At 56.1% G+C, this 23,973-nt stretch overlaps 1 protein-coding gene across 9 annotated transcripts; it reads right to left on the reverse strand.

Annotated features, from left to right (window-relative positions):
• Positions 1–1,527: 1,527 nt before the first annotated feature.
• On the reverse strand, positions 1,528–23,738 carry ALS2CL (ALS2 C-terminal like). Of its 9 annotated transcripts, none has more exons than XR_014822939.1 (26): positions 23,671–23,738; positions 19,764–19,888; positions 18,801–18,999; positions 18,425–18,490; positions 17,834–17,999; positions 16,920–17,051; positions 16,118–16,237; positions 14,646–14,704; positions 14,432–14,498; positions 13,790–13,986; positions 12,681–12,746; positions 12,190–12,288; positions 11,927–12,088; positions 11,126–11,237; positions 9,897–9,974; positions 8,862–8,992; positions 7,534–7,643; positions 7,284–7,380; positions 6,954–7,111; positions 6,307–6,375; positions 5,266–5,439; positions 3,984–4,026; positions 3,065–3,126; positions 2,809–2,958; positions 2,461–2,557; positions 1,528–2,062 (listed from the first exon to the last, which is right to left on the reverse strand). XR_014822939.1 is itself a non-coding variant. In XM_084988034.1 (26 exons), the coding sequence occupies exons 9-26, from the start codon at positions 14,492–14,494 to the stop codon at positions 1,982–1,984; spliced, it is 2,013 nt and encodes a 670-aa protein (XP_084844160.1). In that variant the 5' UTR covers positions 14,495–14,498; positions 14,646–14,704; positions 16,164–16,237; positions 16,920–17,051; positions 17,834–17,999; positions 18,425–18,490; positions 18,801–18,999; positions 19,764–19,888; positions 23,671–23,738; the 3' UTR covers positions 1,528–1,981. The 9 variants fall into 9 exon arrangements, 4 of the variants coding, with proteins under 4 accessions (XP_084844160.1, XP_020924303.2, XP_084844162.1 ...); XM_084988034.1 differs by having other exon boundaries at positions 7,534–7,707; positions 16,164–16,237; XM_021068644.2 differs by having other exon boundaries at positions 7,534–7,707.
• Positions 23,739–23,973: the final 235 nt, after the last annotated feature.

Here is a 23,973-nt window from a genome sequence, read left to right on the forward strand (position 1 = left end):
CTGACTTTGGCTGTCAATTTGTTCCCTGTCTAACGTGAAGGCTCCTGTCTGCTCTACGGCTGTGTTGAAAGGTCTGACCCAGCTGTCCAAGCTGCCCTGGGACTCTCCTGTGACTCTGTCCAGAGGCTCCAGTTCAGGAAGTGTTGGGAAGGCCCAGCGAGAGCATGGATAGAAGGGTCCTGCAGTGAATGTGCACTGATCCTGAGAGAAGCCAGGGAGTGTGTGGGGCTCTCTGGAGTGAGGCTGCAGCACTGCACCAACTGAGGACTGTCTTCGGCCAGGCTGTTGAGACTTGTAAAGGGAGAAGTACTAGCTGATAACCATTGGAGAGGATTAAAATACTGGGGAGCTGCCATAGTCCTGGGGAAGGTGCATGCCCATGGCAACCTGGACATCCTCACTCTTCATCGGTTCCACTCCCATCCAGGGACCTTCATGGGGACACCATAGGAGTGACTGGAAAAACCAGAGCCCAAGACCTTTCCTCATTCAATCTGCCATATTTGGTGGAACCAGCCAAAGAAAGCTCACCTCTGCCCTTTCTCTGGAGGTGACGGCACAGGGAGGCAGCTGGGTCTCTCTGCCCACTGCCTTGCATCATCTCTGAGGGTCCTTCCATCACCCCTGAATACTTGGGGACTCAGCCTTGGGGACTCAGCCTTGGACTCAGGCTTTCTTGGAGCCTTCCTCAGACTTCATCTATGGAAGGCACAACCAGAGCCAAGATGGGTGACTCAATTTGCTTATAATCCAGGGCATGGGCCTGGCAGCTGAGCCCAGCTTGTTCTCCAGGGCTATGTCCCTGAACAAATCCACCCTCTCCCCATGCTTTGCCCCTGGACCACTTTAGAACACAGTCACCCTGTCTACTGTCAAACACCTCCTGTTAGGGCAGGGGGAGCGCCTGTAGGTCACCTGGAGAAGAGAAACTGAGGCTCAGCAGGGATGAAGCTGCTCCAAGACCCAGCTCTGCGTCTTTTGGTCCCACACTAGAACCACTATTTAAATAAAATCCTCCCCCACCAAAGGCACCTGAGCTCCCACTGCCTCCCTCAACTCCCTTTGGGGTCCTGGGCCAGAGGTGCTTATTGGTTAGGGCACAGGCCAGCCTTGTGCCCCTGCTATCCCTCCTGCATGAAGGCCCACAGAGGTCACAGGTGTGTAAATTCCTTGGCACCTGCTGGTGGTGAGACAAGCAGGGCAAGTTTCCACCCCGCCCTGCAGCCTGTTCCAGCAGTCATTTACATCAAGGACATGTGGATTGCAGTTCAGAGACCTCCAAGCCTGGCCCTCAATGGCATACCCAGTGAGGGGAAGGGTCTTGCCAGAGACCACCCAGCAGGTCCACGTGGAGCTGGGGCTGTTCCTGCCTTGCAGGCCTGAGAGACAAGCTCTGTGCTGGGGCGAAGTCCAGAAGGAGGCAGGTCCACAGGAGATGACTCATGGTAAAAAAGCCCAATAATCAGAGTGGTCACTAGCAGCTTGGAGCCTGCGACCAGGAGTGGAGAGACAGGAACCAACACCAACTGCGACACAAGAACTTCAGTTACAACCCAGAAGAACAAAGTCAGACTTCCGGAAGGACACAAGAATTCAGCAAGATGAATGGAAGGCCTTTACAGACCACCTAGTCCCCATGGTACAGATGGCAGCACTGAGGCCCAGAGAGGCTCGATAACCTAGAGGCAAGGCCAGGCAAGCCTATGAGCTGCTATAGGTCAAGGGGGTCACCCGAGGGTGGCCTAGAGAGTGGCAGGGGATGGGTGGGGGAGAAAACCACCAGCTCAGGGGCCACACCAGTCAGCCTCACCCTCATCCCAATCAGGTCAGAAACTAAATGCTCATGCCCTCCAAGGCCTTCCTCCAGGGCCCATCCTGCCTCTGCCTCCTGGGCCACAAGGACCACGATGGGCCATGCTTGCTCCACGGGAACTCCATGGCGGCCCCTCTCAGTTCTGCAGCTTGTCCAGGAGAAGCTGAGCTACCATGGCTCCCTGAGGTCCCAGCGGCGGGGCAAGCGGTCCAGCCTCATGTCCTCCTTCTGGATGTGCTCATAACAGGACTGGCAGGAGAGAGGCAAGAATGAAGCCAGATGGCCTGCAGACTTCCAGCCACTTGCACAGGCTCTAGGGCCTGATACACGGGTGTACCCACCTCCCGGGCCTGGACCACTGTGCTTCCAACTTATCCCTCAGCCAGTGCGCCAGGAAGTAGGGCTTTCCCTCCCCTACTGCGCTCAGAGATGCAGCCTGGAACACGCAGCCCTTGGAGCTGCGCACTGGGATGTTCTGGGCCCACCTCCTGCAACCTGGCCCCTTTAAACAAGGGCAGGAGCAGGGGCTCTGTGAAGACCCACAAGTCATGAATCTGAGCTTATCCCCATGAAGGTATCTGGGGTGAAAGAGGTCTGTCCCAGAGGCCAGGGCATTTCTGCCTGGACCTGCCACCTCTGTCCCTCACCTCCAGGGCTGTGAGCAGGAAGTCATACAGGCCTCCTGTGTGGATGGGGTCCATCATATCACGGATCAGGTGGATCTCAGCTCCCAAGTGCTGGATTCTGGAGAAGAATCACCCTCACAGTGAGAGGGAGAAGGAAATATATCAGGGAAAGGTATGCAGCAGCTGGGAAGCAGCCCTGGTCTAGGTGGCTGGACCTTGGATAGGCCTCTCTGGACCTCTGCTTTCCCATCTACACCAAGAAAGGCTGTGTCCATAAATCCCAACTCTCAAAGGCTTCAGAGTATGTCGGCTGGGAGTGTGCAGGGTAGGCAGGGAACCTCCTGCAGCCCACCCTAAGCCGGGGCTCACCGGGCACGTGACACCACGTAGATTAGCAGTGGCAGCAGGTCATCCATGGGCAGCTTGTACTCCTGGCCCAGCACTCGTGACACAGTGGCCTCAATTTCCCCATAGGTCCTCTCCAGTACCTCCAGCTTCTCCCGGGGATCCACCGTGGTGCTGCAGCAGAGTAGCTAGCTCCAGATCAAGGCCCTTGGGTTCAGTCCCAGCCAGAGGCCCCAGCGTTCCTGCCTCCACTCCCGCCCTCCCCAGGGCACAGACTCACATCATCTTCTGCAGACACTCAGTGGCTGACAGGAAGCACTTGTCCCTAACCAGGGAGTATCTCTGCATGGGCGGGAGGGGGAGCAGGTTAGATACTGCCACAGGCCCCCAGCTCTCACCTCTGCCTTCCCAGAGTCAGAGCTAGTCCCCGAGCCCCTCACTATCCACCCCTTCCCCATTACTGGCTTTAGCACAGCTCTGCCCAGCGGGTTGAAAGACCCAGGGCAAGTCACAGCTTCATTGTAAGCCCAGTTTACTCAACTACAAGGTGGGCTAAATGGTCTCCGGGAGGTCAGGGGAATCGACAGGGATAAAGAAGATAAGAATCATAACAGCCAATGGTCACCGAGTGCTGCCCAGTTCTAACTGCATATGTCAATGGCTCTTGATTCTGAGGGCTTGCTGAAACACGAATTCCAAGTTCACTCCCTGAGTTTCTGACTCAGCAGGTCTGGAATAGGTCCAAAAATCTCATTTTCTAACAGGCTCGCAGATGATGCTAATGCTGCTGGTTTGGAAAGTACACTTTGAGAACCACAGCCCCTTGTTGTTCTGGCCCACTGCCCTTCAACAACAATCACAGGAGGAAGTACTCATACTGCAGCAGGAAGTACTTCTACGGGTGGGAAATTGAGGCACGGAGATCAAGTATCTTGCTCACGACTGTACAGCCAGTAGAAGGGGTGGAGCTCGTGCTTGAGACTGGCCCCTGTGGCTGCACACTCACCCACATGGGAGATCAGAACAGTACAGAAAGCCTTCCATCTCCTCCCTCACCCACTCTGCCCTGTCACGGCTCCTCTGCAGCTCTGACCAGTAACCATGAGGCAGAGAGTTACTAGGAAGCCTGGGCAAACCTGGGGGCCCAGCTCAGGCTCAGGCCTCCCTCTCCTAGGCAGGTGGTGGGCCCTTTTGCTTACCTGGTTGGTTGTCAGCGTGAGGTCCTTGAGGGGCCATAGGTGCCTGAAATTAAAGAAGAGAGATGAAAGGCTTTGCCAGGACCAGGGCAAGGATCTGAGGTCAGAGGGCAAATTCCCTGCACCCCCATGTCCTCCAGGAGGGCTGAGCACAGGGAAGGGGCAGAGCATCCACAATGACATCCAGAAGTGCTTATGTGGAGGCCAGGAGGGATTCCTTGGGAGACAGCTTTTCATAAAGCCCCGAAACATGATCAGGACTTGGACACAGAGAGCAGACAGAGAAGCAGTGCTGCAGGCCAGGGGACCCTCCCAGGCTAAGTCCCAGGGGTCAGGCCAGAGAGCACAGTGGTAGAGACTGCTCCACGGGCTCAGTGAGGTGGCACAGGCTGGCAAGGAGTGGGGCTGTGGGTATCACGTAAGGCACGTAGAGCCGGTTGGAGCAGGGAGGCCAGCATGAAGGATGTGGAACTGAAGCAGCAGGAGGGGTGGGGAGGAGGAACCCTTGGGAAGCCACTTTCAACTGGATCTTGGGGCTGGCAACTGGTCAGATGCAGGACACATTCACCACAACAGAAGGGGAAAGAAGGTCTTTCAGAGGAAGGGGCATGGGAAGAGCCATCACTTTGAGACAAAGGGGAACAGGTGTGGGAGGAGGGAGTGCATTCATGCCCTCATCGCTCATAGTGTCAGTAGATCAAGGGAAAAAAAAGATATTTTAGTGACTGAGAATAGAAGGGAGACCCTGACTCGCTCCTGAAACAGTCCTCCGTTTCCCCTTAGGATCTTCCATCTCCCACTCAGTCCAAGAGCTGGGAGCAGGTGACCTTGCCCCAGACCCAGTGGTAGATATTGAGACCAGCCTGGCCAATGTGATCCATGGCTAGCATTCGGGAGCATGCTCAAGACAAGGCAAGACAGGGAGGAATTCCAGAGGCTCTGCTGGAGCTGTTTGGAAAGAGCCGCCTGGGGGTACAGTGAGGGGACTAGGCTGGGAGAGTATAAACCTCTAGTAGATGGTGCCATTTTTGTCATCATACAGGGGACCCAGAGATAGACCAACAGAAAAAGAGAGAAGGTGCTTCTTCTACCATGCAGTGGAACACCGAGATCCAGCAACAGCTGAATCTAGCCACATCTAGCCACACCAGTCACACCCTAGAACTTCATGGGTACATAAGCCAATTAACCTCCCCATGTTTTTTTGTCAAAGACAATCTGAGTTTGTATCCTCTGCTACACCAGAAGTCTGGAAAATGTGATGTGTGTGAAGGGGGAGACTTACTTCTGCACATCCAGGAACTCAAGCAGCTTGGTGTCGGGGAAGAGGCTCAGGCTGATGATGCCCTGGCTGTACAGGCTGTCCTCCCTCTCATGAAGAAGCAAGTAGAGAGTGAAAAGCTCTGAGTAGAAGCTGGGCAGCACGAGGGGTAGCACCAATCCATGCACCTGCAGGTCCCTGAGTGAGAGCCACCAAGACAAGAGGGTAGGTGTGTGGATCTACTTGTCCTCAAAGAGCCCACAGAGCAAAAACAGTGTCTCTGCCTCCAGCCCTGAGAAAACCCTTCCCAGTCATATCACAGTCAACTAAATCTGTAACCACATGCTCTTATTTGACTTTGAGAACCAATGTAGCAGGTGGGGCAGGATTTTGACGTCTACCTGATTGAAAGCAAAACCAGGGCCCTGACGGACAATTGACTTGGGGCAAAGCTCTCAGCAGCTGTTTCAGGCTACTCCAGTTCTGCCTCCTAGTTTTCTGTGCTTCCTAGGACTCAAAGAGAAGTTCTCCCTAATGTCTAACCCCATTTCCCATGTCTTCCTCAGTGCAGGAGAAGAAAGGCCTCTCTGATCAGGATCTCTGGGTCTTGAATCTGAAGGCAAATTGTAAGGTTTGGACTAGGGGGACTGGGGAGATAGATTTAATGGCCCACTTAATTCCTGCTTGGTGTGACCTCAGGTTCAGCCCCTGCTAGGCCTCAGTTTCCCCATCTGGGCACAGGGAGGAGGAGGTGCCTGGGGCATCTGCTGACCCTCAGTGCACCTTAGAGATGAGGTTAGGGTAACACATTTAGAACAAAGATGCATCTGATGGACTGAGGAAGTGCCCTCTCCCAGGTTGCTCAAGGAACAGAGATCGTGGGTCATTCTGATTCTTGAATGATCAGTGAACAATGTTTGGTCAACAGCATGAACCCCCAACACCTCCCCATAAACAGCCCTTTTCCCCAAGGGAGGCCCCAGGAGCAAAGGTAGGAGGACTCCCTAGACCCAAGCCTGGCTGCCCTGGAGGAGAGGACTCCGCAGATCCCACGGGGGCAGTCACCTTGTCTCTGCATCTTCAGCTTCCTCCAAGGCCTGGCCCTTGCGCTGCAAGGCAACCTGCAGCAGACCCCTGCAAATCAAAGAGATGGGTGGCATTGCTGCCATCTCCCACTGAACAGGAGTCACCAAAGTCCAGGCAGGTGGGCTCCACCCCCAGCACCATGGAGTATGAGGCCTGCCAAGCCCAGCTTCCCAAACCTCAGGAGTTAGGAGGTTGGGAGTACAGGATAACCACCCAAGTGTCCCAGAACCTTACAACAGAAGGAACTTCAGCATCTAAGATTTCCATCTGTAATGTTTGACAGGGTCACAGCTCAGCCAGGACAGGAGATGGGGTTTGAGTCCAGGGCAGGTTGCGGTTAGGTTAGAGTTCCCTTGCAGCCAGGGCCTGGTTGGGACCTGCACTTTGGCTGCAGGCTACAGTCAGGCCTTACTATCACCTCCCCATCCTCTAATTCCTATGCTTACCAGCTGCATGCTGACCAACTCGTGGTGTTTCTCTCTTGATCCAGACCCAAGGCAGAGGCACCATTCTGACCCAGGGCACTAGGCAGAGCTAACACCTGAAAAAGGCAGAGCACTCCACCCCCAATGCTGCCCTGGGGTCATAGGGCAGTGGTTGTCCCCATGTGCTGATGCTGAGCTCACCTATAGGCAGCCCAGATTTCCTGGGCATGCTGCTTCACCTCCTCCTGTGCCAGCCCCTGCAGGTGTTTGTTGGCCCCGATGCCTGTGTATGTGGCCTGGAAGGTCAGCATCAGGGTCCGAAGCAGCTTTCCCAGGGGGTGCAGTGAGTTCGTCAGAGCCTGGGCAGACGCCAAGGCAACAAAGAGATACTCATCACCAGGGGCTGAAGCATAGCACGCCAAGGCAGGACCCCAAAACTGCTCTCACTTCTTGGATGCGAGCACTAAGGCCCTCTCAGAAAATGTTCATAGGCCTGTCCCTCCAGTCAGCACCCTCCCCTGGAGCCCTCACCTTCCTGAGGCACTGCTGCAGGGCCTCAGGCTCCCGGTGCTGCAGCAGCTCCTCCAGGATGTCCTCCATTCTGCCTGTGTGGTCCTCGGGGTGGGTCCTGGGGCACCACGCACACACGTTTCTCACCCACACCTGGGGCCACCCCCACTGGGAAGCCTTCCTCCCGGGCACACTCGCAGCTCCCCTGACCCCAACACTGGTGCTCTGGATGCCCCATAGGGGCACAGACCCATGCACACCCGGGCCTCACCTCTCGCAGCACAGATACTCCTGGGACTTGCGCAGCTCCTTTGAGCTCTGCACGTGGAAGCCGAGAAGGGCCTCCTGCAGGTCCCCAGGGCAGCCAGCACGAACAAAGTCCTGGAAGGGGCCACAGATGCCCTGCCAGCGGCTCTCCACAGGGAAGGCGCCCAGACCCAGCTGCCTGCGATGGAGGTGGTGGGAGACACGGGTAGGGATGGAGCCATGTGGGGCGGGAACCTGTCTAATCCTTGAGAGGTGGGGACATCCTGCCCGGACCAGAGTCAGGGCCCAGGGAGGGTGGATGGACTGGGGGATGCAGAGGGGCCTGACCTCCATGGCTCTAGGAGGAGAAAGGAGAGGCAGAGAAGGGTCAGAGAGAATCTACTCCACAGTAGAGAAAAGAAACAGGGGCCCAGAGAGTCCTGGAAAGGAAACAGAAAGATCTGGAGGACTGGAGGCCAAGTCCAGAGAGTGGGGTCTTGGCCAAGGAGAGACCAGGGTCTGAAGCCCAGGATTCTCTTGCCACAAGACCCCCCTACTCCCTCCCACTTCCCCTGGTCCCTTCCTGAGCTTGATCCTGTCTTGGCCAACAGGCCCAGCGGTCTGACTCTGTGTGTGTTGAGTGAACACCGTCTAATAGAGCCCTGCCCACCCATGTCATGATCAAAGATCGTCTTATACCTGCACCCAACCTGGGCTCATGCCCTAGGGTTTGCCAACCACTTCTAGTTCCTGCTGTCGGGGAGAAGAAACATGCAGGGATGATGTGTCCAGTATTTAACTGGGTCCCCTCCCCGCATCTGAAACTGCCTAGCACCATTAGACCACCACCCACACCTCAACAGACACAAGAGTCACCACTTGAACAATAGGTTCCCATAGAAGAAGTCTATCCCTTTCTCAACAACGCCATTATAGGGAAGTGATTCCAATTAGCAAGTTTCCTTCCAGGCAACTCAGAGTCAGGCTAATGTTCGATTATAGGGCCTATCTGCACCTCCTTTTCTTTTTAGCTCAACACTTTTATTGTCTATTTTATTCTTTGGTTTGTTTTATAAACTGTCTTGTTCCCTTCCTAGAAAAAAAAAGCAGGGTCTAAGCCAAGCCTACACATAATATTTTGTGTAGGCTTGTGGCATGTGGCGTTGTTACCACGTATCCCTTGAGTCCAAAGATTGTGTGAACTGAGCTCTCTGAACTCTCCAAAGAGCTAAGAGGAGGTACAGAGAGGTCCTTCTGATGAGACCTGAATTCTTGGAGTGGAAATACAGACACACAGACACACTCCCAGACAGGCTCTAGAATGCATGGGCCAGACAGCCATGGGGCTCTCACCTCTTACGAGTGCTGCCTGGGTCTGGAGGGAGGCCAGCTGTGTCCAGTACACCCTGGGTGTGCAATCCTCCTCCTGCCCCGCTGCCAAAAGAGCCCTCCAGGGTGAAGCCATTGGGGAAGGTGACCTTGCCCTGGAAGCCAGAAGAAGGATGTCCTGTCTGTCTAGTTGCCCTTCCATCCAATCATGCCGGGCCTCATGCCTGTCCATCCTGGGTCATAAAGGCTAGAAACTGATGGGTGGCTCTCATACCATCCATTCAATCCACCCTACCCATAGGGGCTCATAATTCTCTGTCCCTGCAGGAGGCCCTGACCAAGGTCTGTGCCCACCACCAAGGGGCTCACCTCTGAGCAAGGTGAGCCCCTAGATCAGTGTGGAAAAGACAACCTCGGTGGGGCTGGGATTAGGGTAAGACTAGAAATAGGCAGAGGCCTAGAGAGGGCATGAGGTACTATTGGCTCCAGGGAGCGGCCATTCCCTGCTGCAGGGTCTGTGCATTCTCTGCTGTGGCGGGCGGGGGTGGGGGGGGCTGTCTGTTCCCTGCTGTGGTGGGCTGTCCCACTCACAGCATTCCTATTTCCACCCATTAGATGCCACAGTGCCTTCCAGTCATTACAAAGTCAAAACAGCCCCCATATATTCAAAAGCCCCAGCAGGGATACAACTGCCTTCTGCATGGGGTCAGCTTGGGCAGAAAAATGCCTCCAGGGGCACCTGCCCAAGGCTCTAATGGTGGTGTTGAAGGGGGGTAGACCCCTCACTCAGGGGCGAGTAGGGAACAGTCAGAAGACCACTGGTACCCTCTGCACCCAAGGCAAGCCCACCTGTCCCCTCTAGACTCACACCTCATCAGATTACACCTCCACAGCAGGGAGGGGGCACTGTGCCCACCCCCTAGATGTACTGGAGATGGGAGGGCCCCCTCGCCCCACCAAACTTCTCCACCCACTCTCAGCCCTGTGTCCAAGCAGGGAGATTACAGACACTGCCCAAAGCCTCAACAGGGAGTGGAATAGGGTCTCAGTGGCTCTCACCTTCCCCAGAAGGGTCAGGTCCCTGGTAAAGGTGCCCTCATACAAGGAGTCATCTTCGGAGAGAAGAATCCCTGGGCCCTAGAGAAGGAAGCCGGGGAGAGTAGAAGCAGTGGGTTAGGAAGGGTGGCAAGACTGGGGGTGGGGAGGGAAGGTGGGCAGTGACCCATGGGCAGAAAGGTCCTGAGCCCTGTCACACCTCCCAGAACTGTGCAAAGATGGGATGCCAGCTCTTCCTTGGCCAATTATCGATCACAAGTCCCGTGGACCTCAGCCCTGGGTTATCCTGAGCAACACCCTGAGACCTGGCTCCTCTCCTCCAGTAGCCTTTCTCAGGAAGCCTCCTGAGGGACCATTCCTTCCCACCTATAGCTCAGGAGGTACTGAGCTTTTTCTGAACCATCCCCACTCCCCCGTCACTAGCGATGGTGGAGCTGATCAGGCTCCCTTGCTGTATTGGCTGCCAGGAAGCTCAGAGCCAAATGGGTTACAGCCTGTGTTCTACTTATTTCTGAATCTACTTCATGTGCCTATTCTTGTTTTTTCTTCACTCTTCAGTCCTTTCCAGAACTAAGTGTAGCTAGACCAACAAACAAGCCACAAAAACAATAAGAGTCATCAGGTCAGAGCCCTACTATATACCAAGCACCTGGCAGGATGTAGGTGAGGCAGAAGGTGAGGGCTAGTGTTCACAGGCTCAGGAGACTTAGGCTTCTGTCTCAGCTCTGTCACTCAATAGAATGTGACACTGGGCAGGTTCTCTGACCTCTCTGAGCCTCACATTTGTCACATACATTAGGGACAATGACATGACCTCTGGGCTACTGGGAGGATCCTACGAGATCATGTTGGAAGACTTAGCTGGACTAGGCATCCCAGTTAGGGGTCTGTAAAAGTCAGCAGTGGTGGCTGCTGGCATTATCATTACCATGTACTTCATCACTGCTATTTTAGAGAGACATTCTGATAAGTGGTTAGCCTGAGCTGCTGATGGGAAAACTCAGGCTGGGAGGGGCAGGAACTTGGCCCAGGCCAGGGTAGGTGGGGAGCAAAACTGGATTCCTGCCCAGGTTCTGGCTCTCTCCAAAATCTAGGAACCCTGCTTCCTGCCCTGTTTATCCCTGATGGGCTCCAGCTCAGCTTTGGGGTCCCCCTAGACCAGGGAGGCTCCAGAATTCAGCCCCAGGGCCAGGAGAAGGTAGCTTCGGATACACACAGGTCACCCCACTCACCACCATCTTGTCCGCCTGGAAAGTCCCCTGGAAGCAGACGCCTGCCTGGGTGACTATGATCCCTGGTCCATGGCGCTGGTCAGCCTGCCACATGCCAATATAGCGTTCACCCCTGGGAAAGGAGAAGGTATGGCCAGAGCTGGATCGGAATTGTTCCCATGAACCTTCTATGTGCTCTGTTGGCAAGGCTCAGGGGTCAGATAGGGAATAATGACATGGCCTGAATCCACTCAGGTCAGACACAGGTCAGGTGAGGACAGAACCCCCAAGAGGAACAGAGGGTGGAAGAGGAAGGGAGCCTGCCTTGGGGAGGTCATCCTGGCAGCTTTCCTAGGGAAGTAAAAGGAGTGGGGGTGCCATTTATACACATGCAAAGCCATGGAGATAGGAGTGTATGACAGATATGTGGGGACCTTCAGTGGCCTAGAAGGCTGACAGGTACACAGGTGACACAGCAGGGGTAAGGTCAGAGGAGCAGGCAAGGCCTCAAATGCCAGGTATGTCACAGTCCAGAGAGCCTAGAAGGGTGTGATCCTCCAATGGGACTGGATCAGGGAGACAGAAACCCCTCTCCGACTGCACAGGGAAGGGCCAGAGTGGGAAAGCTCCTATAGTCAAGGAGGCCAGGGGTCCCTCATCCTGAGCCTCAGCAACCACAGAGGGGAAAGGAAGTGAGGAGCTTCAGAGAGACTCTGTGGGCAGTAACTATGGGGAACCCTGAGGCATTTGCTCTGTGATGGTGTTCTCTCTCCTTCAATTCCCCCAAGGGGAGGTCAGGGGTGGGAGCTACAGAGTGCTCACCTGTCACTGTCCTCTGCGATGCCATAGCCACTCCTCTGGCCCTTTTCCCAGTGTCCTGTGTACCTGCAGGACTGAGGAGCCTGTGGGGTGCTCTCGAGGACCCCAAATCCATGCCGCAGACCCTCCTGGAAGTAGCCCTTGTACACCTCGCTGGTGCCATTCCTGGAGAGGGTCACCAGTGGCTGGCTCTGCTTCCCAGAGCTCAGCCCAGTGGACATGCCCATCCCAAGAGCCCGCCCAGCCACCAGGCCGAGGTCACTTACTCACAGATACCATAGCCACACATACTGCCTTCCCGCCAGTGGCACTTGTAACAATCAAACTTGTCCTCAGAGGCCTGGGGTACCAGGCGGATGCCAAAGCTGTTGATATGGGTGGGTGGGGAGGGAAGTCACTGCAGGGCTACCACCCCGGCCAGAGACACCCATCACACCCCATCAATACCCAGGAGTGTCTCTGCTTCCAAAGGACCTTCTCAGACAATGTGACAGATATTCATCCCCCTCTTCTTCCCAAGGGCCCCTCCCTCCTTACACCCTGGGAGGATCTCTTGGCCCTGGACCACTCACTCCATGACCTGCCCCCTTCCTCAGGGCCTAGCTTCCCCTTTAGGACAATGAAGGGGGCTGGAACAGATGGCCTCCAGGTTTCTGCTTGAGGTGTGGGAATTTAGGATGGGGCCAGGCTGGTGAGGGCAGTGAGCAGTGGAAATACCCCTGCCTACCACACAGTTCCACATCTGCCTCAGCCTTACCCATGCTCCAGGCCTTGGCAGAATTCCCCCACGTGATTCCTCCCATCTGGCCACTTCAGGGTTCCCCTGGAACACAATTGAGGTCCATAGGCATCAGGCCCACCAGACCCATCCTTCAACACACACAGGACCCCCAGCCAGCCTCCACTGCAGACCCTCTCAGAGGCCTCAGTACCCCTTGGACTGGACTCTGCCCTGCCCTGGTCCTCTTCCCTGAGCTCTATGACCCCACAGGGGCTCCCAGCCCTTATCTGCTCCTGGTGTAACTGCCCCTGCAGCCTCGCAGAGCACACTCCACACCCTACAGTAAGAGCTCTGGACGCATCCAGATTCCATTTTGCCCTTGACCAACAGGAAATTCAGGGCTTCAACTTCAGGCCACGTGCCAGTGAGCACAGCTTCTATGAACTTCGTCTCCTCTTCTGACATGGCATTGCTTTTTTTTCCTGTGTTTTTGTTCATAAGCTTCCCTAAGCCCTTTCTGGAAGCAGGCAAGGTATCAGAAACTAGCGGAGGGCTTGCAAGTGTAACCTGGGCAAGCCCCTTCTCCTTTCTGGGCCTTGGTTTCCCCAGATGTAGCACGGGGTAGGGCTCCATGTTCTTCGAAAGCCTCTCTGCCTGCAGGGTTGTGGAGACACAACTGAAGCCAGGCTCACCAGAGAACTTGCCCTGAGGCTTGGGGCAAGTCATGCCCAGTTTCTGGGCCTCAGTTTCCGCACCTTAAAGGGAGTAATAACCCTTCCCCAGAGCCTTCTAATAAAGACGGAAGAAGACAGAATGTGTGCAAACCATTTCCACCACGACCAGAAAATGCTTTGTAGACACAGAGCTGTTCTTCCCCAGCTGAGAACAGAACAGCGCCTCCTAATGTCTGTGCCATGCTTTCAACAGTCACCACCATCAAGACTGTATATGGCATAGACCTATTATGGGCCAGGTCCTGTCTAAGAGGACTTAAAAGAGACTCTGGGGGACAAACAGAATTGACCACAGGGGGTAAGAGCTTTTGGTTCATGCCCTGAGGCAATGAGGTCCATACACGTCCTATCTGCCCCTCAGACTCCCAGGGGGATCCCTGCCTTGCTTGGTCCAGAATCTCGGTCACTCACTTGCCATGGGGCTTGCCCCAGTACCACTCGCCCTCGTAGGTGGCCTGGCAGAAGCGGCCCTCCGAGAGGAAGGTGTATGCTCCACAGCGGCAGGAGGGGGGTTCAGAAGGTTTCAGGCCTGCACCCAGCAATGGGAAGTCCTTCTTCCCACGCAAGGCCTGGCACACAGCCTGAGTAACCTTCCACTGCCAGACCACCTGGTGGGGACAGGGAAAACACAGGACAGGTCAGTGCTGCTGGAGGCAGCTCCTCTAGGAAGCCTTCTGGGGAGGTTCCGGGTAACACCCCCCACAACATTCCACCCTATCATTGGGGGGAACCTTCAACTGCTCCTTCCTGCTCCCTAGGGCCTCATCCAGGCCTGAGATATTTGTCTGCAGTTAGGGTCCTGCCCAGAGAGGCCAAACCATACCATCAGATGGACTGACACAGGTCTCAATCCTGGCTTCACTGAGAAAAATACCTGTTGTCTACAGCATACTGAGTCCAGGCTGACCCTTGACTTACTCTGACCATGACTCCTGTGGTCTGACACTCCCACGGAGCCTCCAGGGTTGTACACTTGTGCCCTCCCCTTGTCCCCCATCGTCTTCCCTCACCCCCTGATTCCACTCCCTGAATTTGTAGTTCACTCACACTTACCCGGCCCTGAGGGTCCTTGGAGCAAAAGAAGAACTTTTCTTCAGGCGTGAGGAGGTGAAACATGCACCTAGACGGACAGACGTGATGAGTAGGCCCCAGCTTTGTCCAGGAGGGTGCTGGGGGGTGGGGCCCAAGTCAGAGCCCTAGGGTTGGGGCAGGGTTCATGGGATAGAGGGAGGAAAGGCCTGGGGAGTCACTGGATGGGGTTGCTCACCCGTCCTGCCCAGGTTCTACCCATACCAGCTTCAGATCAAAGGTGTGGACACTGTGGCCCTGGAAGAAGATGGGACGTAAGTGGGCAAGATGCTCACCTTTCCCTCTGGTCTGGCCCAGCTCCCATGCACTAGTCTGCTGGCACACCCCTGGTTGTCCCCAGGCTGCTCAGGCCAGCATGCCCAGCCCTGCCTATTCCCTGTCTCTTACACCTCCCTTCCCACCCAAGGGCCTAGTCAGGAACCTGAGCTCAGCCTCCCCTACTCCCAACATCCTGTTCTATCAGGGTCTCCAGAGTGGTCTTCTGGAAATGCAGCCTGACCTTGTTAGCCCCTGCTGGAAACGTCTCTAAGGCCCCTACTGTAGAGTCTGACCCCAGAGACCACGCAGATCACTCTCAGCTCATGTGCCCCCTGCTTACTCCACACACCACTGTCGCACCTTCTCCAGCTTGCCCCCAGTTCACCTCAGCCTGGACCCTTGTGGTGCTATTCCTTCTTTCTGGAATGTCATCCCTTCTCTGAGAGCCACACTGAACCTCCTTTCCTCTGGTAGATTTTGTGGAGTGACCTCCTGCCTGGCCCACTCCACAGGGGGGAGGTGGCACCAGGCCCAAGCCTGAAGGAGAGGCTTCAGGGACATGGGCTAGGGACAAGAGAGGCACTGGCACAGACAACAGGAAGTGCCAAGGTCCAGAGGTAGGAGAGGGCTCAGTGCCTTTAAGTGACAGTATCTCATCAGTGTTCCTGGAGCACAGAGGGTGAGGTCAAGAGTGGAGGGAACTCAAACTGAATCAAAACCCCAAAACCAGGCTTCAGGAGACACAGGTTGGGGCAGGCAAGTAGCATCCCTCCCAGGCCTCAGCCTCCCTGTCTGCAGGGAAGCTCAAGGCTGAGGGGACAAAAAGACAGTGCTATAGCTATCACAAAGGCAACACAAGTTCAGGGGGAACTAAGCACAGGCAAGGCTACAGACCACATAACAATCCCAAACCCCAGGCCTCCTCATCTACAATGCTGAGAGCCCAGGCACTGCTGCTACATGGAACTCTTCTCTAGAAGTCTTGCATGTGCCCTGAATTGTTCCCCCAGCCCCCTTCAGCCACCTGTGAATGTTGTCTGGGGTTCCTCTCCCCCTAGAGGAAAACTAGGAGTTGTCTGGCATCTACTGAAAGACAAACTCATAACTGTCCCATTTTCCAGATAAGGAAACTGAGGTGAAGCCATTTAGCAGGGACACCAGCTGGGGAGGGTTGAGGCTAAGATGCACCTCAAGCAGCCTTTCCCCATAGCCTACACTCCTTCAGGGTGGCTCTGCCTGCCCCACCCTACCCCAGCACTCTGCCATTCTGTCCCCATCACCTCCCCAGACCCAAGTTCTGAGTCCCAGCCACATGTCTCTTTCCTACCCCTTTTCTCAACCAGCCCCCAGTCCCCTACTGTGACCCAAGACCTCTGGTCAGCCACACCCCACCTGCAGCAGGACGAGGGAATCATCAAAGAGCAGCACACGCTCTGACCTCAGTGGAGTGACTGTCACGGGTATGTCCTGGCTGTCTTGCAAGAGTCGGCGACTTGGGGTGCAAAGCACATCCTGGTGAGGCAAGGAGGGAGGTGCAAGGCTCTGGGATCCCTGTCCTGGATGCTGTCAGTCACTCCACTACCTGCCTCTGCCCCAGGCACCTCCCCCTCGCCCCGACCACGAGCAGCTCCTGGAGGCCCCCAGGTCAGAGATGCACACTGGGGCTCATTCCTAGCTACTCCCAGCAGAAGAGCATAACTTCTCTTGAAGCCACACTTTGTCTTCCTCCACCTCATCTCAGGCCACAGCCCAAGCCAAATCACCATCAATTCTCACCCAAGGTTCCACAATCCCCACCTCTCTTTGGCAATTCTTGTCCCCTTCACTTGTCCTCCTAATTCTCTGCATTGGACCCCAAGGCTATCATGCCTTCTCAGGGCACAGGCGATTTCCCCCCCTGCAGGTTCAGCATAGGCCATGGTGGGCAGTGATGAGGACATGCAATCATTCAGGGACATCCCAGAAGACAGGGTCATTTAGCTAGCCACTCTTCCCCAGAGCCCAGCACTCACATCTTGGCCTGGGAGGTACTCAGCAAATAGGTGAGGATGGCTGGACAGACAGTTACTTTAGACACTGCCCCTCTAGATGGGGAAGCTAAGGCATAGAGAATGCAACAGGTAGCCGAAGCCACCAAGAAGGCCCTGCATGATGGAAACCCCTTCCCCGACCACCCCTCAGGCCTCAAACTCACCCCGACCCGGCTGCTCAGGGTGTGCCGGAGAGCCTGTGTGGCCATGGCCTGGTCCAGCTCCTGACTCATGAAGGACTGCAGGTTCCCAAAGAGTTCAGCTGCATGCACCACCAGCTCCCGGGAGGGGTGATGCTGCAGGGGGTACAGACCAGCTGGGGTAGGGGCTTGTCAAGATCCTCCCCCATCCTGTGATGGCTATCCCAGCCCTGGCCTGGCCCCAGCTGGTCAGGAGGTCTGAGTCTGAGGCAAAGTTTGCTCTTTTCTTCCTCCCGGCTCCTCCTTTGGGAGGGACCAGCAGGGGGATGCTTCCAGAGGATTCAGGGCCATACGACAACTCCTCCAACTGGGCCTGGGCCATGTGCCCTCACACTCAATAAATGATTCTGGAGTTCCCGTCGTGGCGCAGTGGTTAACGAATCCGACTAGGAACCATGAGGTTGCGGGTTCGGTCCCTGCCCTTGCTCAGTGGGTTAACGATCCGGCATTGCCGTGAGCTGTGGTGTAGGTTGCAGACGCGGCTCGGATCCCATGTTGCTGTGGCTCTGGCTTAGGCCAGTAGTTACAGCTCCGATTAGACCCCTAGCCTGGGAACCTCCATATGCCGTGGAAGCGGCCCAAAGAAATAGCAAAAAGACAAATAAATAAATAATTCTATGTCTGCTTTCTGGGTCTCTGATGGCACCACCAGGGCAGGGGCATGTACCTCAGATACAGCAGGGCAAGGACACATCCCTTCAACCACCACCCCCAAAAAAGACCATATTCCTAAGGCATGGCCAGGTCCTTCTCAAACCAGAGTTCCTGAGTAAAGCAGGTTCCCTGAGCCAGAGGCCCATTTCTCCCCTCCCTCAGCTTCCCCACAAGAGACATGCCCGGGAAATGGCACCCGGCCCCCCATCACCCTGGTTGCCTACCTCTCCAATGGTGTCCGCAAGGCTCAGCAGGAAGAACACATACTGCTGCACATGATGGGCGAGGGGCTGGTGGAGGGCCTGTACCAGCACTGTGCCCACCGAGCCCGCTGAGCTCATGCCTGACAGGAACTGCTGCAGCATCTTCCGCTGGGCCCGCCAGTACTCGCTGAGTGGAGGAAGGGCCACGCACCCCTTCATTCTCTCCTCCTCCATGCCTGTACCCACCACCATCACCCTCTGCCCTAGTTAATCCCCCAGGACCAGTCCCAGACCCCAAACCTCTCTCCCATCAGAAAAACTGTGGCTGAGTCACCCTCTTGAAGATTAGTTAGCACTGTCTCAGAGATTGCTCACGACCACCCGCCCTGAGTAGGAATTCGGAATGCTGCTCTGGCCAGGGTGACCTCCTCTAGCTGGTACCTGGATTCTGCTCACAGCCTCCCTAGGCTGCCCTCCCTCTCTCCTGGTTTGAATCACTGTGGAATTGCCAGAGCCAGGAGGGCCCAGGTCTAGGCCGCGAAACTGGCTGCTCTGGGGACATGACTTCCTCAGACACCCTCCCAATAGATGCCACCAGCACCCTGTGCTCACCTCCTTCTCTTTGCTGCCTTCTGAAAGACATTTACCACCACGCAGCTTGTGTAGGACTCGATGTACCTGTAGGTAGCACAGGGGACATCCTGCTGGCCCAACCCTCAGCTCCAGACCCAAGCCTTCTAGGGTTCCCAGATCCCACCCACTGAAAGGCTTCAGCGCTGAGGGCCTGGCTTTGGGGACCTGAGTCTTAAGTACTCAGCCTGACAAATCTAACTCAAAGTCTTCCCTGAGAGGCCACTAGGCTCAGATCTGGGGTGTCTGAGCCTGCCACCAGGTTAACACCAACCCCAGGACCGAACCCAAACCTTTGCTGAAGCCCTGGCCCAAGTGAGTCCCAGTGTCAGCCCCAGTTCTACCCCGGCTGTCATACTCTATGTGGATCTGCAGGATGTGGTCAGCGCTGTGCAGCAGCAATAGGGCTTCCAGACCAAAGGAGTCCGGGTGGTGCAGCCTCTCCTGCAGTGAGTGCAGGCTTTCCTTCGTCACCTCCCACAGCCGCCTGGAGCTCCTGTGCAGCTGCTGTAGGAGGGATAGGCACTCTCTGCCCCAGGGGTCTGAGGGCTCTGCAGCTGCAACAGGAGCACAAGCACATTGTGAGGGGGATAGGGCTGCTCCACCTTCCAGGAAGCATGCAGAGGCCCCTGGTAGTCACTGAGGCCCAGCAGTACCCATGTCCTGGGGCCATAGCTAGGATCCTACATCTCTGGGGTTTCTGGGACAGGACTGGAAGCCTGTGTGCCCTGTTGAGCTCAGCAGGGGTCAGGTAGGCTGGAGCAGTAGGCAGCACCTTGTGGATTAAATAGGGGCACGTCTCACTAAACAGGGATGCCACTGATGACCTAAGACCACAAACTACATGAATCTCCCAAGTCTCTGAGCTTCCTCAGGTCCAGAATGTGGAGTCCTAGGGTCCTGTAGTCCCCTGCCATTCACAGATACACCAACAGAGCCCCAGGATGAAGGCATCTGCCCAAGGTCACTTCATAAACCTGGGCATCCTGCCTTCCAATCATGCCCTGGGTGAAAGTGAGATGAGAATCCAGACAGAGAATTGAGACCTGTGCCCTGGGAGAGGTGGAATATCGTCTCCATTCACAGCAGGTCTGGGCTAGAATGGGGCTCAGGGCCTGGCCCCTCAGGGCCCCTTTGAAAGGAAGCAGCTAGCAACTGGGGATGAGGGCACTGGTCCCCTCAGAAGACACCCATGCCAAACATTACTGCTCCCATTTGCAGTTGAGAAAGCTGTAGCTCAGAAGGTCCAATAAGGGAGGACTTCCTTCCCTAGGATAGTTCCCATGTCCCCCACCCTCCCCACTGGAGAGCCACCCCTCACCAGCCTTGAGAAGGGGTTGGAGGACAAGGTTGTTGATATGGTCAAGGGTGACTGAGAAGACCTCCTCCAGCTGCAGCAAGGCCTCCTCCTCAGGGCTGCACATGGCCAGGGTGCCAGACTCAGACCTGTGAACAGATTAGATTGCACATTGGCTGTAGGAGCAGGGTCAGTGCCCTCTCAGGCCATATGCCAGAAGCAAGACCCATGACCACCCCACTTTGGAACTGAGCAAGGAGCCCAGGTCACCCCAAAAGGGAGTTCCTGAACTGGCCAGTGACTCCTGCCCATGCCCCACTTGGGCCCAGCTGAGAGGAGCCTTAAGGAGTGGGAGAGAAGGCTCAGAACTGCCAAGGAAAGCATCCATTTTCACCCAAAAGGCAGATGTTCCCTAAGCCCAGTCCTGGCCTGCTCATTCCCCTGCTCAAACACCCATGATGGCTCCCAAGGACACAGAGTAACCTCTAGTATTGCTCCAGCCTAGCCCCCTCTCCACTGAATCTCTAGAAACAAGGACATACTGTTAGAAGAGCACAACCTTTCTCTCAAGGTGAGGGTTCAGGACCCTCTGTCATCCAATAGGGCTGTGTAAGCAAGAAGTAGTCTGGAGGAAAGAGAAGATTTCTTGCTGGAGCTATGAAGGATGGGCAAGAAATAAAAATGCAGAGAGGAGGTCAAGGCACACAGGAGGGGAAACCATGAGAGCAAAGGCTCATGGGCATGAAGGCCCAGGTTCTTCAGGTAGCCCACCAAGAGCTGCCTAGGTGGCTGAAGATGGGAGCCATGGAGAGCCTCAGAGAAGAGGAGTGGTGGGATCCAAAGTCAGACTTCGGGACACGGACTTGGTGACAGTTACAGAGGAGCCAGTGCCAAGCAGTGAAAGGGTGAGGTCAGTGTGGGCAGAAGCCAGACTCTCCCCTCCACAACCTGGCTGACCCTGCAGGATGGTCCTACTCCAGAGACGGGGCTACAGGAGAGGACAGGTCTTTGGGTCTCCTGCCCTGGAGAGAGGGACCCTCCAAGCAGGCAGGGATCACCTAAGAATGTGGCGTCCTGACCGGAGGGAGGGGCAGCAAGTGCCCTGGGTTCAAACCCACTCCTACAGCCCGGCTGCAGGCTCCAATCAGACACAGCCCTCTCATACCAGACTTGGCAAAGGAGGTCATCTTCCCAGATGACGTGACTATATGTCTCAGGGTTGAGAGTTAGTCTTCCTCAAATTCTGCCTCTCCCTGGCTCTGACACTCTGCAGCTCAGAGTAGGTTGACCAGGGTGGGGCTGGAGACATAATCTGAGGTAGCTACTGACAGGAAGGCAAAACAGACAGACCCAAAACAGCAAATGGGAAGGGGTCTCATCCCTTCACCACCTAGCCCCAAGGAGACCAGAGGGTATTCCAGGCCCCTAGAAGGGCCTCCAGTTCCCAGGGAATTGGCTCTGAGGCAGAGCGAGTGCCTTAGAACTCTGGCCAAGGGCCCGGGCCCAGACATTCCTGCCCCACCTTTCCGGCTGCTGTTGCTTCGGTAGGGCAAGGCCTTGGGAGGGAGAGGCAGGAAGAGGAAGAGGCTAAAAATCCAGCTGCAGCCTTCTTCTGTCTCTGCTGGCCCCTGCCTCAACCCCAGCCCCCTGTGGAGTCGGGGGAGGGTTGCTCCAGGTCAGCTCAGGCAGATCAGAAGAGCACAGCCAAGGGGTGCAGTAAGCATGGACTGGGCCCATCTGACCCTCACCCATATCTCCAGAAGCAGGTGGAATGGAAAGACCCTTAGAGAGGTGACCTTTCCACCCTCACTGGTAGCCTGCAGGGGTCTGAGCTGAAAGGTGAGGACACTGGCTAAAGGTGGAGGAGGCAGAGTGCAGCCAGGATGGGAGGGGCAGACTGGGAAGCAGATTCGGGTGAGCTGGGGACCTACAGCAAATAATACTGCTGGGAGGCCTTGAACACCAGATCCCCCACACTTACCTGGGGCCCACCCCAACCAATGCCACACCCAGGGTGCTCCTCCCCTCCTCAGGCTTCCTGCCCTTCCCCTCATGGGGCTGTTAGCTGCACCCCTATGCTGGACTCATGGCTCATACCTCAAGAGCTCCCACAGGACCCCCCCTCTGACCGATGACCAGCTATTCAGCCCTGGCCATGCCCTACTCTTCTCTGGGCCTCAATCACATGGATCCCCTTTGAATTGAAGGTTCAACTATATCACATCTTTTCAAACTATTTTAGTCCTCCCTAGAAAGGATCAGCTGGTGGAGGGGAGCTGCTCTGGGTATGGAGACCTGGTCCTCAGCCTCCCTTCCATCTTGACACAGCCTGGGACCCCTCAGAATGAGTCTTACAGACCCAAACTGGCAACACTACTCTGGGACCCTTCCAGGTTTGTGGCCCCAGAAGAATCTCTAACTCTAGGAAACTGAGTCACACTGCTTGGAGGAAAGGCCAGAGGTTAAGTATGGCTGGGAGGTGGCGGGTGGGGAGAAGAACACAGTAAAAATTAGACATCTGGTCTCATGGCCCCGAGAGTCCCTGCTCCCAAGTTAGGAAGTTTTAGGGCTTCATCATGGAGGCAGTGAGGAGAATGTGAGGGCAGGGGCCAGGCCAGGCATGAGTGTGCCTGAGTGTGTATGTTGGCAGGGGAGGAGGAAGAAGAGATGCTGAGTCTAATACAAATGGACCCAGCAGGAGTCAACCCCTTCATAGCCCAGTCCTACCTCCAATCCACTCCTCTCTGGTCAAGGGCATGGCCTCCTTACCCTCTACTTCCATCCAGTTCTAAGATTCCTTAGTGGAAGGCTGCACATGATATACATATGGCAAAGAACGGGAGGGCCCAGAGACACCAACTTTAGAGCATGTACAGGGCTCAGACCTCACCTGAACTAGGTAGTTCAGAAAGCCTGGGCAACTCACCTTAGGATACACAGCAAGTACCTAGGCTCCCCAGGCAGCCTTCATGTACCCCAAGGGGCAGGGTGAGGACAGACTGGCTTGTCTTGGCGTGCCCAGGTGAGTCAGCTGCTGGTCCCTGTGGCAATCTAACCAACAGTCAGACCTTCATGCTCTCTCTCTCTCCCCCTCACATTCTTGGCCTCTGCCCAGGCTAGGTCCCTCTCAGGAAGAGTCACTGAGGCCGCCTCTGCCCTCTCCAAGGCCTCTCTCCACCTTGGCCACACCCTATCATGGCACTTACTCCTTTATTTCCTGGTCTGGACAAGCTGCTTGCTGTGGAGGCTTTTTCTTGGGCTAACCTGGAACATTCTCCCCTGCCCCATCATCCAGCAAGCTCAGTGGTAGACAGAGGGAGGGGCTGCCCAAGGGAGGGAACACTGAACTGTCACTGCAGACCTGTCACAGTCTCCACCTGCACCTCTCCCTGCACTCTTCCTCTTACCCTCTGTGGCTCCAGCCTTCTTGTCCTACACGCCACCCCCCACCCTCCCAATCTCTCTGGTTGCATTTTTCTTCTCCCTGGCCAGGCACACACAGTCACTGGAATTTCCCAAACATGGGATCCTATTCCAGCCACCAGGAACAGTTGCCCATGCCGTCCTCACAGCGGGCAACACCAGCTGGCGTCACCTTCTCCTGGCAGTCTGTCCGCTGGGTGAGGTGCGGTGGGATCGCCACACGGCCCAGACCAAGCCCCTGGACACTGCCCTCGTGCCATGCACGGGCCCAGGGAAGCTGCCCCTCCGCTGTCCCTAACCGCAAGCCGGGTGACCGCAAAGCAGGAAAGATGAAGCTGAACCCTGCTGGGACGGAGGGACCTTCGGACAAATTTGGACAGTTGTATTTAAGAAGGAGGGGCGGCGATGTGACGGCCTGAGGGAACGTGGAAGTGAAAGTCCCAGCTGGAGCGAGAAGGGAGAACAGAGGGGCGCGGCTCCACATGCACGACCTCTACGGGGCCCTTACCTGTGCGGTGCTGGCGCCCGGCTCAGGGAATGCGGCTGCGGTTGCTCGCTGGCTGACGCCCGCCCAGTGCCGCCGGCCCCGCCCTCACCCCCAAAGGCCCCGCCCCCGCCCCGCCTCGGGGTGCCGCTCCTGGTCAGAGGCTAGGCGCCTGCCTGGGAGGAGGCAGAACGCTGCATCCGTCCACCTAGCTCAGGAGGTCTCCGACTGGCATCCTCCACGGTCTGCAAGATTCTGGGACCCAGTGGAGGGTAGGGGGAGGAGGAGAGGAGGCGGGAGCAGGACCCCTCCGCCCTTCCCCAACGC

This window comes from Sus scrofa, chromosome 13 (genome assembly GCF_054392235.1).
Source record: "Sus scrofa isolate SSC_HxYL_T2T_F1_AM1 chromosome 13, Sscrofa_HxYL_maternal_Yorkshire_Landrace_v2.0, whole genome shotgun sequence".
In the NCBI taxonomy this organism is placed as follows: Eukaryota; Metazoa; Chordata; class Mammalia; order Artiodactyla; family Suidae; genus Sus; species Sus scrofa.

Excerpts from the sequence above, each read along its gene's own strand:
- ALS2CL (XM_021068644.2), bottom strand. The coding sequence starts at position 19,866 with ATGTGCAGCCCTGAGGAGGAGGCCTTGCTGCAGCTGGAGGAGGTCTTC. Across the intron at positions 14,499-14,645 it reads GTAGAACCTGGGCAGGACGG|GTGCATGTTTCACCTCCTCA; the intron begins GTGAGCAACCCC and ends CTGTCCGTCTAG. Across the intron at positions 5,440-6,306 it reads GCTGAAGATGCAGAGACAAG|GGACCTGCAGGTGCATGGAT; the intron begins GTGACTGCCCCC and ends GCTCTCACTCAG.